This window comes from Phalangium opilio, unplaced genomic scaffold, assembly GCF_054372755.1.
Source record: "Phalangium opilio isolate 3A_F unplaced genomic scaffold, DU_Popi_V2 ptg000217l_1, whole genome shotgun sequence".
Lineage (NCBI taxonomy): Eukaryota > Metazoa > Arthropoda > Arachnida > Opiliones > Phalangiidae > Phalangium > Phalangium opilio.
In genome coordinates this window covers 13,646,689-13,666,140 of record NW_028324218.1, presented here as the reverse complement: position 1 = coordinate 13,666,140, position 19,452 = coordinate 13,646,689, and the positions used below count along the sequence as shown (strand labels likewise).

The window sequence follows — 19,452 nt, the reverse complement described above, 5'->3', positions numbered from 1 at the left end:
TGAGTTTTCAAGAACCAATTAGATGCTGGTTGTAATTTAGAGGCGGGGATTAACCCCGGACCTACGTTTTTACTGGAGATAAAGCTGGAAATGTGGTGAATTTATACCTTCTACCTAATAAACTTCTTGATCATAACTAATACTAGGATAGCTTTAAGAATTCAAAAACGAGCGCGAATGGGGTGCTTAAAGCTGTCCACGTGGAGGCTCTGGTCTTGTTAAAGCTACTTTTTCGTCCCTAAAATCCGACTAATCTTCTGCATACCAAAATTTAACTTGCCAAAGGCAGGAACCAATTAAAATTGGTCCACGAGGGCGGAGCTAAAGCTAGCCTTAACCATGGACAAAGCAATACAGTATTGCTTTGTTCATGCCTTAACTAAGGTTAGTGCATGGAAAAAGCAATACTGAAGGACGGATGGCAGAGGGAGAAAGTTGAAAAATACTTGTTAACTCGCCCTCTAGCGGCAGATAGTAGCAAACCGGATAGTGGGGGGGGGCATATGGGGGAATCAACGTTCTAAAGAGGGAAGGAGCTAACATCTTATTTTGTATAGATGGCGCTAGCTTTTTCCGGGATTTGACTCCGTATTTTTTATAATCCCCCCGTCCATTTTGGGGGTGAAAAGGGGAGGTAAGCTTAACATTGGTTGTTTACTCGCTTAGTATGGAGTTCTATGGGCTGCCATCCGACCTAGGAGGATGGAACTTGTTGTGTTTCTATACTAGTTCTAATATCTACACCTAGATGGCCATAGTGCTACCTCTTAGAAAGCTTAGCTACTCCCTTGTACACTATCAATTCGGATAGTCAGTCGCGTTCGGGTAGCGCCCAGAGTCGGAACAAGGAAACACCACGCTCGATCCCAAATGGGAATATAATTTGTATTAGCCTTATTAACTCAAGATTAACCGAAATAAATGAGAATACATTTACGTAAGTTCGTTTAATAGGCTCACTTATGATAAGTAGCTTTACAAGCCTACCACAATCATAATAACTGGCGACGGAGATTACCGATTTTCCCCACGGACCACACCCTGTTCTGACGTCTCAAAATGGCGGCTTCTTCCCTCTCGGTTGTAGAACCTTTCGACTCATCTTCCAGTGATTGGCCCACGTACGTCGAGCGCGTCGAACTTTTTTTCATCGCCCAGGATATCGCCGACGACAAAAAGGTGGCCACGTTTTTAACCTTGTTAGGCCCAAAAACCTATTCGTTAGTACGCAGTCTCACGGCTCCGGTAGCTCCTTCTACGAAGACTTTTGATCAGCTCAAGACGATTTTAGGCGACCACTTGTGCCCTAAGCCTTTGCTCGTAGCAGAAAGATTTCGGTTTCACCGCTGTAGGCAGTCCTCGTCGCAACAAATTTCGGCTTTCGTCGCGGAATTAAAACACTTATCGGTTCGTTGTGACTTTGGTGCCAATTTAGATGACGTTTTACGCGATCAGTTCATCTCGGGTCTCGCTAACGATAGCATCTTGAAGAGACTTTTGTCAGAACGCACTCTTACTTTTCAACAAGCGGTAGATATTGCAGTCTCAATGGAAACGGCTGCTAAAGATACCATTGAACTGCACGGTTCGGTTTCAACTCCTACAGTCCATGCCATCCGCACCGGTCCGTCTTCGCGTCCAGCTTTTCGTCAGTCCACGCCTTCGAGGTTTACGACCAACTCTCCCCATTCTTCTGAATCTCGCTCCGGGAGAGGAAAAAGCTCTAACAACAGAAGACCTGCTTGTCATAGATGTGGAGATACTGAACACACTGAGGTAGCGTGCCGTTTCAAACGCTCTAAATGCAATCGCTGTCACAGGCACGGCCATATCGCTAGAGTATGTACAAAAGGGTCCAAGAGTCCTAAGCACCACACAGTTCACTCACTCGATACCGCACCAAAGGAGACAAACTCCGAGTCGGACGACGAAGAGTCCTTCCAGAATAACATATATTCGTTAAATTCAATCTTCATGGGTGAAGATTCGCCGATAATGTTGGACGTATTAGTCAACCAACAACCTTTGTCCATGGAACTAGATACTGGTGCAGCCGTATCGGTTATCTCAAAGACACTATATGACGAACAGTTTCCCCACATTCCTATTCAGACTACTCGGAAGAAACTTTCGACATATACAAAAGAACCGGTCCTGCCAATAGGGGTTATACACGTTACCGTTGGTTACGAGTCACAGGAGATCCAGGAAATGCTATACATTATAGAGGGAAATAACACACCTCTGTTTGGACGTAGTTGGCTCAACAAACTCAAATTAAACTGGAAGAAATTGCTCTCTTCCCGAGGAAGGATTTCAAAATTATCCTCTGGAGACTACGAGAAGAAATTAGAAGACATTCTCGAAAAGCACAAAGAAGTTTTTGGCCCTACGATTGGTAAACTAACGTCCTTTAAAGCACACCTTCACCTACGGGAGGGTGTCACTCCGAAGTTTTGTAAAGCACGCGCCGTAGCATACGCTCTACGCTCACAAGTAGATCTTGAATTAGAAAGACTGGAACGCGAAAATATAATTACTCCGGTTGAATTCAGTGATTGGGCTACTCCAGTGGTTCCAATAGTCAAACCAAACGGCTCAATTCGCCTATGCGGCGATTATAAAGTAACGGTAAATCCCTCGATACAAGTAGAACACCATCCGATGCCACGGATAGAAGAAATGTTTGACCAGTTGTCACATGGAAAAAGGTACACAGAAATAGACCTCAGCGAGGCTTTCATGCAGATTCAGGTTGACGAAGCTACTAGTAAACTCCTTACGATTAACACCTCAAAAGGACTTTATAAAGTAAATAGACTAGCATACGGTATCGCTTCATCACCGGCCATTTTCCAAAAAGCATTGGAACAGGTCCTTTCTGGTCTTGAATCTACCAGTAACTTTCAAGACAATATCTTAGTAACAGGCAAAACGGACGAAGAGCACCTCTTGAATTTAGACAAAGTTCTTACTCGACTGGCGGATCGCGGTTTAAAAGTGAAAAAAGATAAATGTAAATTCTTCAAAGACTCATTAGAATGTCTCGGTCATATCATTGATGCCTCGGGTCTACACCCTACGCCTAAGAAGCTTTCTGCGATTTTAAACGCACCCCCTCCGATAAACGTTTCGCAGCTCCGTTCCTTCATTGGACTAGTCAACTACTACGGAAAATTTATCCATAACATTAGTTTAAAGCTGTATCCGTTACATCAACTACTTCACAAAGACACCCCTTGGGAATGGTCTCTCGAATGCCACAAAGCTTTTGAAGAAATCAAGAACGAACTATCTTCAGACCGAGTATTAGTAAATTATCACCCGCTCTGGCCATTGATCTTATCGTGCGACGCGTCACCCTACGGAGTAGGGGCGGTTTTAGCTCACGTCATGCCGAATGGCGACGAACGCCCAATAGCATATGCTTCACGAACAATGACTAAAACTGAACAGAATTACGCGCACGTTGAAAAGGAGGCGCTCTCGATCATATTCGGCATAAAAAAATTTCATTCGTACCTCTACGGACGCCATTTCACCCTTTATACCGACCAACGTCCATTGACGCGCATCTTCGGTCACAATACGGGTCTTCCGGTTTTGGCGGCTTCTCGCATCCAGCGCTGGGCGGTCATGCTCGCTGCTCACGACTATACTATCAAGTATAAACCGGGTAATTCTCACGGAAACGCAGACGCACTCTCGCGCCTGCCGCTCGCTGTCACCGTACCAAACAAAGAGGATGGCGCCGAATTGGTTCAACTGAACCACTTACATTGTTTACCTATCACGAGCTCTGTCATAGCCTCTGCTACTCGCCATGATCCTCTGCTGTCAAAAGTTCTGGAATTTACCCTCCAGGGTTGGCCAAATTCCGTTGCAAAGAATTGGAATGACGATCTCAAGTTTTATTACGCTCGAAAGGAGGATCTGACAGCCACTCAAGGTTGTTTGATGAGGGGAATGAGGGTAGTCATACCGACCAAATGTCGTACTAAGGTTTTGGACGAATTACATCAAAATCATCCCGGTATCGTAAACATGAAGGCTATTGCTCGCAGTTTTGTTTACTGGAAGGGGATAGACAAGGACTTGGAATCAAAGGTCAAGTCTTGTTCAGAATGTCAGACACTTAGTAAAAACCCGATAAAAGGAACCTTACATCCCTGGATTCATGCGGACAGACCGCTACAGAGGGTACATATGGATTATGCAGGTCCATTCAAAAACCACATGTTCTTCGTTGCAGTGGATGCATACTCCAAATGGCCCGAAGTCTACATCTCAAAAACGTCAACAACAGAACAAACTATAGAATCTCTTACTAATATGTTCTCACGTTTTGGACTGGCAGAATGTTTAGTAAGTGACAATGGAACGTGTTTCACAAGTTCTGAATTCGCAAACTTCACCGCTAATAACGGAATTCGACACGTTTTTTCGGCTCCATTTCATCCCGCAACGAATGGACAAGCGGAACGATTTGTACAAACCCTAAAACGTAATCTGAAACACTCGTCTACAGCTACATCCATCCAACAACAACTAGACGAATTCCTTTTGACTTATCGTAACACTCCACACGCTACAACGGGAGAAACCCCGGCGAATATGTTCTTAAAACGCACTCCTAGAACTAGACTAACACTAATTAAACCAGACATTAACGCTACGGTCAGGAAAAATCAAACTTCTCAAGTCTTAAGAAGAAGTACCGTAAACAACAAAACTTTCGACATTGGTGACAGAGTCTACGCTAGAGACTATCGCACAGCTAAGCCTAGTTGGACACCCGCAACAGTATTAAAGAGAACAGGACCAACTTCTTATCATATCGAAACTCCAAATAATGTAATATGGAAACGTCACCAAGATCAACTCCTAACAAGATACGCAAATCCTAGTCAAGATGCTAGTCAAGATACATTACCTCCAACCGGTGAAAATCCCAGTCAAGAGGCTAGTCAAGTATCAACCAATACACCAATACAGACGATCCCAGATAATCTAACTCCCACTCCTCGATCGACTCCTGCGATTCCAGATAATCTAACTCCCACTCCTCGATCGACTCCTGATGAAAATATTCTACCAAATAATACCACAAATACTCCAGTGCCAAGAAGATCCAAACGAGAGATCAAACCACCAAAAAGACTAAATCTTTAAAATCATTAAATCTAACTTAAAGTCTAAACTAAGCTAAAAGTTCCTAGCAAGAAAAAAAAAGTATTAATAATTTTGTGATATTTAAATGGTTATGCAATTTATTGAATGTTAAAATTTAACACCTGTATGCAATCGTCAGGTTGGCGAAAAGAATATCCCAACCTTAACTAATGCTTGTTTCTAATGTAATTCGGGAGGAGTGTTGTGTTTCTATACTAGTTCTAATATCTACACCTAGATGGCCATAGTGCTACCTCTTAGAAAGCTTAGCTACTCCCTTGTACACTATCAATTCGGATAGTCAGTCGCGTTCGGGTAGCGCCCAGAGTCGGAACAAGGAAACACCACGCTCGATCCCAAATGGGAATATAATTTGTATTAGCCTTATTAACTCAAGATTAACCGAAATAAATGAGAATACATTTACGTAAGTTCGTTTAATAGGCTCACTTATGATAAGTAGCTTTACAAGCCTACCACAATCATAATAGAACTCGTTCCGGGAGGGGAAAAGAGAGCTGAGCGGGTGCGCCATGATTGGCAGTGTAAAAAGGTGGGCATAAGATAGTGGCACCACCTATCGAGCGCTTTGTTAGTTATTTCCAAGGATTGTTTTTTTTTTTTTGGATAAACGTTTTCTGCTAGTTCGGACTTCCTTCGGATCTTTAATTTTCGCAATGTCGGCCCAGTCGGGGTCGGAGAGTAATTGTTTGCTAAAAATAATTAATCACGACCATCGATATTCAAAGTTATCTAAAGATTCTAGAGGGATAACGAAACTAAATACTACTTAATCATTAAAACTAAATACTACTTAATCATTAAAACTAAATACTACTTATCATTAAAACTAAATACTACTTATCATTAAAACTAAATAATACTTATCATTAAAACTAAATACTACTTATCAATAAAACTAAATGCTACTTAATCATTAAAACTTAATGAATCGAAATGAAACGAACAGAAGACATCCAAAGATTCCAAACACTGAACTTACTGAAGAGTGAAGCAGACGGACGGTTAGAATTCAAAATGTTTTTCTCAGGGTCATAGAGAAGGGGCGGAGGGGGTAGGGGACTCAAGAAATATGATTTGATTTTCGTCCACTAGGCAGCAGTTAAAGCGTATGCCCACTTTTTCACACTGCCACGCATGGGTGTAAGACTTCTGTGCTATTGGCAAGCTATTTTCCCCTCCCGGAACGAGTTACATCCTCCTAGGTTGGTGGGCCTGTCAACTCCACCCCTCGACTATGGCAGCATCTAGTGGTATCGGTTTAAACTAATCCACAGTCGAGACTTGCTTTAAATGGTTGAGTGAATAGACCTTTTCCCACTTATGGCCGCGCATGAGCAGTTGCAAGTTTGTTGCCACGAGTTTTACACTTCTATGGAGTTAACGTGTAAAATAAACTACGATGGACGTGTTTTAGAACGTTTTGTAATTTAAAATTAAAATAAAATGCCTAGTATTTAAACCGAGAGAGTAAAATTAAAACAATGTTAAGAAACAAACAGTTTTAAGTTCTAATGGAAACGGTGGAATGATAATAGTTGGTTAAAACTCACTAAGCCTCGGCGACCGTATGAGATCAACGCGCTTCATCGGCGGATATCGCCGATCATGCCGTGCCGAGCCCGAAAGCGACGCGTTACCCCGCGTATAACACGCTCGTAAGCCTTGGCGCCCAATTTGGTCTGTAGAATATTATAAACTATCCCAATTTTACGTCTATCAAATGAATTCGATAAAATTTCACCTAGGAAGTTCAATTTATACTTTTACAACCATTAGTACAACACTGTTTTATAAAAATAAACTCGAATTCCTAACTAGTAAGGTAAAAGCAATGGGTACATAAATACGACTGGCAACAAACATTCTTTCTGCGCATGCTCACCTCTCGAGAATTTTACCCCCTTTTCACCCCCGCTCTAAGTGTGAAAAGGTCTATACCATATCCCAAAAATCAATTTGGTTGCTATGGTAGCGGCTTTTGTTGTGTTAAAGTTTCGCATGTTATTGAAGAACGGTACCGTATTCTTCTGTATGGGTCTTAATTTTTAGTCGAAAAATGTGCACTAGAGGGCGTATTAATCTGGAGCTAAACTAAATGCACGGTATAGATACATATTCCTTCTCTAATGTGTAAGATAACTTGTGTTCAAACGTGTATATTTTAAACTTATACCAAGGAAGAAGATGGAGATAGGGAAGTTTGGTCAGTATAGGAATCTCTCTTCACGAAATGTAGCAGGTCACATGACTTATATTCGGCGCTAGTTTGAACTGCGCAGGAAACCGGTAGTGCCGCCTATCCTCAGCACGATGCGCGAGAAAAGTGCGGCGCGTGCGCACATGCACAATTGCACATCCAAGACGAAAACGGGATTTTTGGGCGACCGGAGTTATAGCGTTACACCGGAGCCTCCGAGATATGCATGTAGCGAAGCGAGAATATTTTTTTGACTAATTTAGTTCGCCGTGTTTTCCCGCCTCGTGGCGCTTTCAGCACCGTAAAATAAACAAGTTCAGCCTCGTGACCCCGTCGACTGCTACAATATTAGGGCAAGGTATAGACGTAGAGCGGTGAAGCCGAGGTCGCGGATAGTAAAAAAATGTTTTTGAAAATTTCCGAAGACCTTTATTAAACAATCATTCCAAAGAAGTAAAGGATAAAAATGTTAAGGTTTCGAAGGGGTAAAAAATCCTCTAATGATATATGAAAACTGTGAATTAGCAACTTCAAGAAGTTTTGTTTTACTAAAAAAACAACGATGTTAAAATCTCATAATTACTTTTTTGTCCATTTAATCTAACCAATAAATTCAATAAAAAGTGAATAGCCCCTAAAAAATTACGTTAATTTAAAGGTGAAACATTTCTCTTTCATAAAAGTTTTATAATTGGCCCCTAAAATGTCATCGATAATTTATGGAAGACCCCGGTCGCAACGGTCATTAAAGCGCCACCTCGTACACACAAAGGGTAAAAATATTTCCTCTATGAAACTGGATATTTCCCCACGTAAAAATCGACATGCATGGGCCTAGATATCTCGGAGGCTCCGGTTACACGAAACTTCCCTATCTCCATCTTCCTTGCTTATACTTCTTAAAGGGAGGGTGAAGTGGAAAATCAAGTGATTTTTTTATCGATTCTTCTAAATATTATATAAGATCAGTCTGCGCAGTGAAACATCCAGGAAATATCTCCGAATGATTTCAAAATTAAAATTAGGTTCAGATTTTCTGAATAATTGGAAATAAGGACCTCCGACCAATCGCGCGCGTTACGCCCTGCCTTCTTGATAATAGGACCCACGCTTTGGTTTAAGCATGGTTTTCACTTGACCATAAAAAACTTCTTTGCAGCTGGACGTCAAACGTCAGATTTGTTTTTTACGTTGTCGCCCAGCGTTATAGCGTTTTCACTTAGCGTAGTTCATGCAAATAATGGAACCAAGGCTTAACAGATAAACTGAACACTGCACCAATTGCGGCCCATCTATTGTCTTTTTTTTTTTGCAATCTTTAATTCTAACATCATACAGATTTGTATTGTTTCTAACCTCTTCAATAAACCTTTAAGCATTGAACTTCGGCATTCTCAGGGATTTGTACTAGTTACTAACTCGATTAGGAACGAAATAAATAAAAACATGGCGGACCGCAGACGGCCTTTTCCGAACACGCGTGTTCGAAAATAACGTCACGACTCTAGCTTATTGCTGATTGGCTCGCGCAGAGCGTTAACGTTGAACACGGCCGAAAAAATAGAAAGCTAATATCGCCACACTCAACGTAATTTCTGTCCAGCGTAACTAGGTTTTTTTTCGGTTATCGCTTGACGTCGGGCGAAAAGTCTTGATTTACGCCAAGTGAAAACCATGCTTTAAGCTAAGAATAGTTGTTTTGCCGGTCGGCAGTGTTGCCAACCCATTTAGGTATCAATAGGTTAGCAGTTTACTTTGAATAGGGACTGGACTAAATTGGTTGACAGTGCTCTAGCGTCTTGTCATTAGTAAAAACTATCCATAATTGTGGCATGCCCATAAACGAATATATGTTTCTGTTTCATAGTTGGTAAAATTGAACAAGGAAAAAACCCTTCTTGAGAACAGAGTAAAAGCATTGTTGGTTAAAGCACATCCACCAGAATTGGCACAACTTGAAGAACTAAAGAAAAAGTTACAGCAACTTGAACAAGAGGTAAAACAAAAGTTATGAAGCTAAATTTAGAAATTAGCAAGCTGTATCTTTGCAACTTCAAATATGAGTTAACTATTTTAATAAGACCACCGGAAGAAAACCGGATGAATTGGAAGAATTGAAAACAAAAAGCCAAATTTTGGTGGATAAAATTTATCAGCTAGAAAAGCAGTTGGCGAAATATACAGTATCCAGAGAGGTATGAACGATGAAATGAGTTAACTAAACCACAGACGATAAATGCTTTTAACTACTATGCGTATGTTAAAGTATAACCTTTTTTGTAGACTATGGCCCGAGCCACTAGAGATATTTTCAACGATGACCCTTCAGTCAGCTCCTCTGTTAAAATTAATAATCTTCAAAAACATGTAAAGGTTTTGCAAAGCTGTTAATTTCAGAAATGAAGCATATTTTTAATTTCGATTTTGTCAGGTTTTGAAACTGTCGGAGGAAAATTTTGAGCTGAAGGTTGAATTGGAGCAAGTGAAAATTGATGTTCCTCGTTACAAGGTGCAGATATCTACCTTGGAAGGCTTAATCAATGTCCTGAAATCAGATTTGAAGAATAAAGAAGCCATAATTGAACAGCTCTCAAATGGAGAACAATCAAATATCAAAGTAAAATAATTACATCCATGCTATTATTGCTTATGTCAAGTCCAGATTGGACCGCATGTCCACGTCTTAAAAAATATGGGGTGTTCCAAAATTGGGTAGTAGGAAGAAGTATAGTGGGTTCTATGGGCGATTTTGAGTTGAAAATTTTGTTGTTACATTTTGATCCAAGGGCCACCGTTTTCAAGCTCTGATTAGAGTTTTTTATGAATGACCCCTTAACTATAAATAGCATTGTCCTTCAGTTTATTATTTAAAGGGTTATCCTTAAGACCATTCAGGGCCGGAAATAAGAAAAAATTCTTATAGGACATGTGTCCAGTGACGCCCCCTTTGAGTGGAAAAGTTATAGGACATTGTCCACTGGAATATGCAAAAATACTGTCGCATCTTCATAGTCAAACCATCTAAACTACGGAAGATTTATTGGTTAAAATGTCCAGTAACCCCTTAAGTTTTTAGAAAAATTATGGGACATTTTAAAATTTTATTGGACAATGTGCTTATTTCCGGACCTGAGACAATTAGTTTATAAGATATGTTCCATAAGTTTGTCACTGGTTACTGAGAGAGCTTGTGGTGAAGTGACGTAGGTGAAACATCATAGATTGTCTTAAAGCGACGCCTGGTGAGGCGCTGTCAAAGGCTTAGTACAAACTAAATAGGAAGATGGACTGCAAAATTAACCGAGTGTAGTCAATTCTCTTGTCGTTCTCGAACTAGCTCGAGCTGTAAGTCTCTAGCATAACGAAGTATAAACCAGTGTTATACTTATGGAACATATCTTATAAACTTATTCATTCAACATATCAGCCTTATTTAAATTTGAAACATTTGTTAATGCAGGAAGTAAAAATACTGGATCAATCACAGAGTGATGTACTTGATAACAATGTTGATAAAAGCGACAATACCGCAACCCCTAAATGTGCAAGTAGTACCAGCATACATAGATTGCTTGATGTCAAAACTAATAAAATTGCCTCGGAAAATATGAAACTTCAACATGAAGTTAAAAAGGTATGTGCTTATTTGATAACAACATCATAGCAAAGCGCGGGTCACGTGGTTTCCCTACAAGTTGACTTTCCTCCTGAACAGGCCTTTCTGAAAAAAATCAAAGTAATCCTGGGTAAAAGGTCCGACAGCAGGTCATTCGAGTCAGTTCAATTCTAGCAGCAGCCAATCAAACCTAATTTACTCGAGCAGTACTTGATAAAGGCCGCGTTCTGTCTAAGATTTAACTTCATAGTCGTATTTTTGTGCTTTCAAGTTTCCAGTTTTTGTTAGTTATTATTTATACTTAATTTCGTAAAATACAGTGTAAATATTATCTATATACAACAGTTAAAAAAGCCGTTAAGCCTAACTATATCCCAATAATCCAGCGCCAGATGGCGCCTGCTGTCGTATCAGTGACGTTTATCTGCTTGATATGCGCGTGTGCGGGACGTTTTAAACAAGATACCCCGGGCTCAGAAACGTTTTCGGGTTTAACTTGGCTAAGGCTAGTGGGCGGGATTTATAAGTGCACTTAAAAATCCCGCCCACAAATGCCTCTAGCTTCGCCAAGCCTAAACTAGAGCTTGGATGAAGAATAGTTACACTTGGATATATCACTCGTAGTATAACGTGTGCTTCTGGCCGCGGTCGCGGATGCGCATTAGAGGGGTTCTAAATTTGGTAACGCGACAAGCTGTTTTTACCGGAAATGATTATTTTTTGGTTTCCGTTTGTTACGTCGTCTGCTCTGATTCCGTTTGAATTTGAAAAATAAACGGCGGTTAGGGTTAAGATCGTTTTCAGTGGCTTTTGTTTATGCGGTGAGTTATGATTATGGAAGTTTTAAAGATGAACTATAATTCTTCTAATTATTATAGTAGGTGATTTTATACTTTAAGTATAATTACCTTCTATAATAAAAGAAACCAGTAAAGTTGATGTTTAAATAGCCCTAGGCCTTGGCTAAACTAAACACGTGTTTCTTGTTTGTAACGGAAGTTTCAAGATTTTAACACTACGCGGGGCGAAGGTCGCGTAAGTCATTTGTGGTCCAAAGATTTGTCGACTGATATATCCAAGTGTAACTATTCTTCATCCAAGACTAGAGTTCGTAAGGAAAGTCACCTTGTAGGGGACCCACGTGACCCGCGCTTTGCTTTAAGAGAAAATAGGTGAAGAAGTTGTCAATTAATTTATCTAGTGTCAACGTGAAATTGACCAATTATCCAAGCGGAACAGAACGTTAACGGAACAAAACCGTAGAGTTTTAGACGCGCTTGAAGAAAAAGAGAAACTAATCAAAAGTTTAAAGCAACAAATTCCAACGCCACATTCCATGCCTCCACGACAATACAAAACTTACGTAGTTACCAAGATGTACGAGGAAAAAATCTCTGCTCTTGAAAAGGAGTTAGAAGAATTAGTAAGTGAAATAAGTTTGGGAGCCTTAAAGGCCTTTACAGACGATACAACTTTTTGACTCATTTAGATGAGTCAACTTGAGTTGAGTAAACTAGTTGGGAGCAGTGGGAAATGAGCATAGTTTTTGAACCAGTCCTTTGGACCAGTGACCCCCATATCGTCCAAAATAATAAAGTGTTCCCTTGGACTGGTCCCACATTAGTTTTCCTATAGATTTGAAATTAATAAACTTAAAAACTAGTTCAAGCAATTAATAAACTGGTTTTCTCAGACTGGTTGAATCACCACATTAAAAATTTATCACTGACCAATTTTTGCTGACTAAACTTTTTGACCCATCTACTTGAGTCAAAAGTCCTTTATTGGGAGAGGCCAGAGTGGTCCGATTTTCACCTCTTGGCCAACTCCCTATTTTCAAAAGAAAATTCTTATGTAATATATCGCCATATAATGAAATGTGATTGAAAATATTTTAACGTAGAAGAATAAATATCATCGGGTATTCACAGTAACAAAAGAGCAAGCGGAGAAAGAAGAACGTTTAAGGATGGAGATAGCTCAGTTAAAAATTAAGGTAGCAAATTTTTAATCATTGTACACTTTTCTGAAGGTGCGCCATACAAGCCTTTCTTTAAATACATAGTGTGCAAAAATATAAAAATGTTAGTGCGACATTATCGTGTTACAACCAATTTACTAGGTTTCGACAGGGGCACAAAAGACGTATATTCTGTAGACCTTTTTCAAAAGGGGGCCGCAGTATCATGTTATCATGTGCTTTGATATAGGGTTAAGACTGAACATCTGGAATGAACGTCCAAAAATGTTACCAATCCAACGTATAACAGATGTTCCGTCTTAAGAAGACAAGGTGGTAAAAACACCGGACTCACAAATTCTGAAAATTTTAGTGTTCAGAAAGGCTTAAATGACCAAGACCAAGTAGCCCCAGGAAATAGAATTGAACTTTGAAAAAATTATGAAAAAGCTGAGTCAGTTTACATTGATAAAATATCATCAAAATCATTGATATAACTTACCAAAACATTTCCGTTATTGAGCTCGTACAGATTTCTCGTAATGTAATAAAATATAGCTCATTATAGCATTTGATTGGAATGCTTTTTGACTCTATATCTCATCTCATTCCGGAATTACTGCATTAAGTGGGTTTTCCCAACATTTGGGGGGAGGGGGCGTTAAAGCGCAAGCGGCGCTCAGAAAGATGTGGAGTTTTGGGATATTGTTTAACTAGTCTAGTTCTACACTATCATCCTACAAAAATACAGATTTTTTTTCCTAATTGTTCCAGGTTTCGTCTTTTTTTATTTTATCTTCCATAAGCTAAGTGGGTTCTACATTTTATTTTAGCATATACACAAACATGTAGATAGTGGTTTGGTTTTATCACATGTTCAAATTACAAGCTCTTTAGCGCCACACTTGCGCCTTGGGTGAAATTTAGCATCACCCAGGAATTCATAGTCTTTAACTCAAATGTGCAATATTTTTCGTTAAGATTGAATCTCTTGAAAAATTTTCAATGGTGGATCCTGAAGACGCCATTAAAGCCCTAAAAGAAAAAAATGTGGAATTGGAAAATGAAAATCAAGAACTACTTGGAAGGCTTTTACATCATGAACCGGAATTGATAAAGGTATTCATTAAATCATTTCCCCAATAACTAGGGTTCAAGGATTTTGGTCGAGTTTTGCTAACACATCCAATCGGCCAATGCTGTAAATGCAAACATAACTTTATGGTTGTGGTTAGTTTGCCACTAGATGCTGCCATAGTCTAGGGGGAAGTTGACTGGTCCGCTAAGCCTAGCAAAGGCTAGTTTTAATTTCGCCCTTGTAAATGAATTCTGATTGGTTTCCTGCTTTGGTCGACTTTTGTAAACATATCCAATCGCCCAATGCTGTAAATGCAACCATAACTTAATGGTTGTGATTTAGTTTGTCACTAGATGCTCTCTTCGTCCGGTGGCGCCGCTAACATTCTGGCTAATCTTCAATACACCAATTTTACCTTGCCAAGTACCAATCAGAACTCGTCTGGGAGGGCGGAGTTATAACTAGCCTTTGCTAAGCTTAGTGGGCGTCAACTCTACCCCTTGATTATAGGAGCATATAGTGCTATTTGTTTAAATTAGAGATGGCCGATACCAGACTTAACCCGATATGGATCGATACTGGTGCAAACATGAACCGATACCGATATTTACTCACTATGATCGAAAACCCGATACTTCAACCGATACCGATATTTTTATATTTATATATGCATTAAAAATACTAGAAAATAATTATATAGTAGTTTCATGAATTATACTACCAAGTACAATGTTTAGAGGTACTTTCAAAATAATATCACGGCTTATTGACATTCATAAAAATGTATGACCACCGTCAATACATTACTGAAAGACCTAAAAATGTCATGTAGCGCCATCTAACGCGCATTTTAAACTAGTATGGGTTTAGTATCATAAGAAAATAATATATAGCTCCCTATAAGTACCAGTGTAGGCGCTAGCCTCGTTCGTCAAAATCTCGCGCCATCTATTAATTTATTATGATAATTTTGACATGTACTTAATTAGTTTTAATTATCATAATAGTAACTTCTAGACCTTTAACTATTTAATTACAATATAAAATTTGAAAATTTCTAAGCAAATATTTCATCTTTTTAACGCCAAAAACTCTTAATAGGTGGCATTAGAAACTTTTTTCAAATTTCAATGGAAGAAAATGCTGTTTACATGGCTTAAATGGAGATTTTCACACTTATAGGGAGCTATATATTATTTTCTTATGGTATCATATTAAACCAACCGATGCGATACTATCGGGAAACCCCGAGTATCGGTACCGGTTCATCCCTAGTTTAAATTAAACCATAGCCCAGACTTTAAGCTATTCTTAAATGAAAGTAATTTGATACTTCGCCCCACTAGGCCATGGGCATCTGTGCAAACTTTCTAATTTAATTTTACTGACTTTATTTATCTTTTTCAGACTAAAGAAAGAGACACAATATACGAGACACTATTAAGAGAAAATGCTGAAATGAGAGTGCAAATAAGAATAAACGAATTAAAAGAAGATACCTGATCTCCTACTTGACTAGTCAGATAATTCTCTCGAAAAACTATTTTACATTTTCATATTGCCAAAATAGCAACTGTATCTTAAGTTATTAAAATATTTTCCATAAGTTTGTCACTGTTTACGGAGAGCTTGCCATGAGTGACGTAGGTGAAACGTCATAGATTCGAGGTAAAGCGACGCCTGGTGAGGCGCTGTCAAAGGCTTAGTACAGACCAAATAGTAAGATGGACTGCAAAATTAACCGAGTGTAGTCAATTCTCTTGTCGTTCTCGAACTAGCTCCTAGTATGTCTCTAATATTACGAAGTATAGGTAGTAACATACTTATGGAACATATCTTATAAACTTATGACGGTATCTATAGTCTAGTCATCTGACTGGTGTGTCACGATACCTGCACGTTTGTCAACTCCGTCCGTTGTAAAACTAGTACCTAGTCTCAAATATCATAATTTATTTGTAATGCAAATATAGCAGCAGTTTCAAGTTACTACATGGGGTAAAATTCATTGATAATTTCAAGAAAACAAAATTTGTATGGGATTCCAAACTAAATGTCAAATAAAAACATGAAAATCTTTCGTACTCTTCATTTTAGCTTGTAATTTCTGATGAGTGTTTATCTGCTCACTAATATTTTAAAGATAATTACTTTTTTCTTTAAATAAAGTTTGATATTTAATGGTCTATAGCACAAGGTGAATAATCTAACACCAAGGACCTAGCTTTCCAGCTTAGGAATGAGGGTATTGTGTGTCAGGTTCTCGCTAACGAACGTCTCATCTCGAGTGTTCCTAAAACTTGATATCCCAAGGCTAGGCCGAATGTATCTACTGTAGAGTAAATGGTGGTTGAACACCCAAAGTTTTTCTCTCCTAACATTTTTTTCTCGGCGCCAACTAACATCAGCCGCGGAGAGCTGGTTCTCACTAAAAAAATTCCACCCCCCTTAGCACTCCGCACGATACGCCGTTGCCATAAAAAACGTAAACACCGTGGGTGAACCCTCCATGCTTGAACTTACTCAGATAAAAAAAATTAGCCCCGCCTGTTTTACTTCACTCTCCACCGCTGTGGAGCGCTGCTTCAAAAGCTCGTTCTCGGTCGTGGCCGAGATTTTAGAAATTTTATGTCTCCATTCACGCGAGCTCCGTTGGGAACTTTAAAAAGCTTAACGTCAGAACTTTCAGACACAGAGGCTACGGCAAAAAATCTTACATAGGAACTTGGTGTAAGGTTATTCTACTTGTGTCTATAGAGAGTTTATAGCTTAAATCTTTTAACCATTCTAAATAAAGTTTGGGTTTTTTGGTTAATTAATTCCTCAAAGTCAGCTAGAACCACTTGACTTTAAATTTCTACCATTATAGCTTCATGCTGTGAGCATTAGCAATCATCAACTTCGATTCTTCCAAACTGACATGCTAGGCCTACATCAGATATTTCCAGTAGCGTCGCTAGGGTTTGAAATTTGGGGGGGGGGGGGGCTAAATCTTGGCAAACTATTTTAAAGTTATTATAAGAACTTGATATAAACAAGATGGCCCAGGGGCTGGGACTTAATAGTAGCCACATCGTTATCTATTTAATTAGCACATAAAACGAAAAAAATTCAAAGACCCTAAAAAAATCAGAAGTGTTAGCGTATCTTACTGCTGCGCCAGCCAGCCGGGTTCAATTCCCGGGTGCGGTGTGAAAAATTTGTAATTTTTAAAAAATCTCTATCTGGGCTCAGCTACCCCTATTGGTGGGTTGAGGTACTATCGAGTTCCATTTAAGCTAAATTCTGACGATAATGAAAGCGACAACCCCGCCCACTACTACTACAGCTGCTACGGCTCGGGTCAAACTAAGAGCCTATCGTATACTACGATGTGGCTAAAAATTGCATAATGGGTTCATTGGAAAATGTGTAGACCTTTAAAACTATTCGTAAATTTATGTCAACGTGAAATTATTCGTATTTTAAAGATATACAAGTTACAACCTTTTATTGATAAAGACTACGGAACCGATTATGAAGGATTTTCACTCGTCTTAGGTTGATTTTTATGTTTGGTTAGCTTTTAGTCCACACGTTTGGGACTCCCATCGCAAGAACGTGAAACATTTTACTTGTCTCCATCTGTTTTTTTCTTCAAAATTTTTCTGTTTGATATTGAAAATATTTTACATATTGCTACAGAATTTTGGGTTGCTAACAGCAATTTTTTGGTAGGGTTCACGGATTATTTTGTTGGGGGGGGGGGCTGAGTTTGAAAAAAGGCCTAGCGACGCCACTGGATATTTCTAAACTGGTTTGAGTCTCCTTGCATTGAAAAGTATTAACTGGGGTTAGTGTACCAGTCTCAACTAATACTAATTCATCAGAAGCTGGGGTACTTTCCGTATTGTTGTATGACTGACTGATCTACTTCGAAGCTTGTTATATTACCTCTCTCCGAGTGACGATGACGTCAGGGAGAGGTATTACACTGGACGTATGTGTATGTCTGTCACAGCGTTCGCAATTGGCAAATCAGAGCATACGTGTACGCAGAAAGCATTTTTTGGCATTTACTCCCATCGTTAAGATTATGAAGTACTCGGTGATCGGGTAGGGTTACGAGATACGTCTAGCCTCCCAACGTGAATCAATCGCCTTATATAGGGTGTTTCCGCGAGAGTGAAAAGGGAGAAGAAATAGGGGGCGAAAACCGGTTTTCAGGGGATGTCAACATGGCGGCCTAACATGGCCAGAGCGGGCAGCTGGCAAGGGGAGAGGAAAGGGGTAGGTAATTTGACGTCACGCGCAAAGACCCTATACCCTAAATTTCCAAAAATTGTTAAAGAGGCATATGCTTGAATTCAAACGTCAACAATAGCTATGTTTAAAATGATTTTAGGTATAAAGTATCTTAAAACGATTTAACTAGAATTAAGGTAACTTAATGACCATTAAAATAACATTTATTAAATTATTTAAGAAAATCCTCTTAATTACGTCTCGACACGGAGAGGTTATTTTGATTTCCCAACTTGTTTTTATTAAAAAGCACTTGTGTTGTTCCAGTCAGTAAACTGCCGATTCAAAAGTGTCACCCTTTCCATAGTAGAAATACTTTCTCTATCAACAGAATGTCATTATGAAAAATAGCAGCAATTAAAGGTACTGTTATATCGAATAATGAGAATAAGCTGCCGTCGGAGATAGCTGCCTATCCTATAGCATGAAAACAAATTTTCTCACGCGCATTCTTTATCCATGCTCAGAGGATAGGCAACTCCCTATCTCGGATGGTAGCTTATTCAATATATATACTCTGTTCCAGCTTTGGTTGTCAGCACGCGCTAGTTAAGCCGCATTTTCGTGTGAAAAAAACGCGCGAGAGCGAGAAAATGTCGTTAGAACTCAATCTCGCTTCTAGCTTTGGTATTTTCATTTACGCTGGAAGCAAATACTAGAAGCCAGAAAATGACAAACTAGAGCGAGAAAATGACGCTTGAGACGCGCGGGCTCGTTTGAGCTACATCGTGTTCCTTGTCAAAGTTCCTTGAAGTTTCTTCTTCCGTTCTTAATTCTCACTGAAAGTACGAAGGAGAAATGCGCTTTGTACAATAACTGGAAATTTTGTAAAGTGAGGGGATGATAAACCAAATACAGCTTCATATGTGTTTTCACAGCGCACAGCATTGTACAGAGAGACTCTCTTGTTGCCTATTATCACATAAGTAACTTTAAGGTGAAACGTGGTGAAAGTTATAGTATATTTCAAACTCCATCCCCTTAGCCCATTCCTCTTCAAAAATGCCGCCATTTGCTAAAAAAATCTCTGTATTTCAAACGAAAACTGTATTTTTTTTATAAGATAGGCTTCAAAAGGTTCATTTTCTAGGGTTATTTTATGGCAGTGGTGGGAATCTTCT

General features: G+C 39.3%; 1 protein-coding gene across 2 annotated transcripts in view; it reads left to right on the top strand.

Annotated features, from left to right (window-relative positions):
* LOC149616715 (centrosomal protein of 290 kDa-like) overlaps nt 1-16,138 on the top strand; it is a 56,715-nt gene extending 40,577 nt beyond the window's left edge. For both annotated transcript variants that reach the window (XM_089857239.1, XM_089857240.1), the window contains exons 36-44: nt 9,261-9,389; nt 9,475-9,588; nt 9,677-9,760; nt 9,825-10,010; nt 10,854-11,027; nt 12,211-12,432; nt 12,913-13,005; nt 13,951-14,088; nt 15,455-16,138. In XM_089857239.1, coding sequence (XP_089713365.1) covers nt 9,261-9,389; nt 9,475-9,588; nt 9,677-9,760; nt 9,825-10,010; nt 10,854-11,027; nt 12,211-12,432; nt 12,913-13,005; nt 13,951-14,088; nt 15,455-15,550 — 1,236 coding nt within the window. In that variant the 3' untranslated portion in view covers nt 15,551-16,138. The remainder of the gene's footprint in view (nt 1-9,260; nt 9,390-9,474; nt 9,589-9,676; nt 9,761-9,824; nt 10,011-10,853; nt 11,028-12,210; nt 12,433-12,912; nt 13,006-13,950; nt 14,089-15,454) is intronic.
* Nucleotides 16,139-19,452: the final 3,314 nt, after the last annotated feature.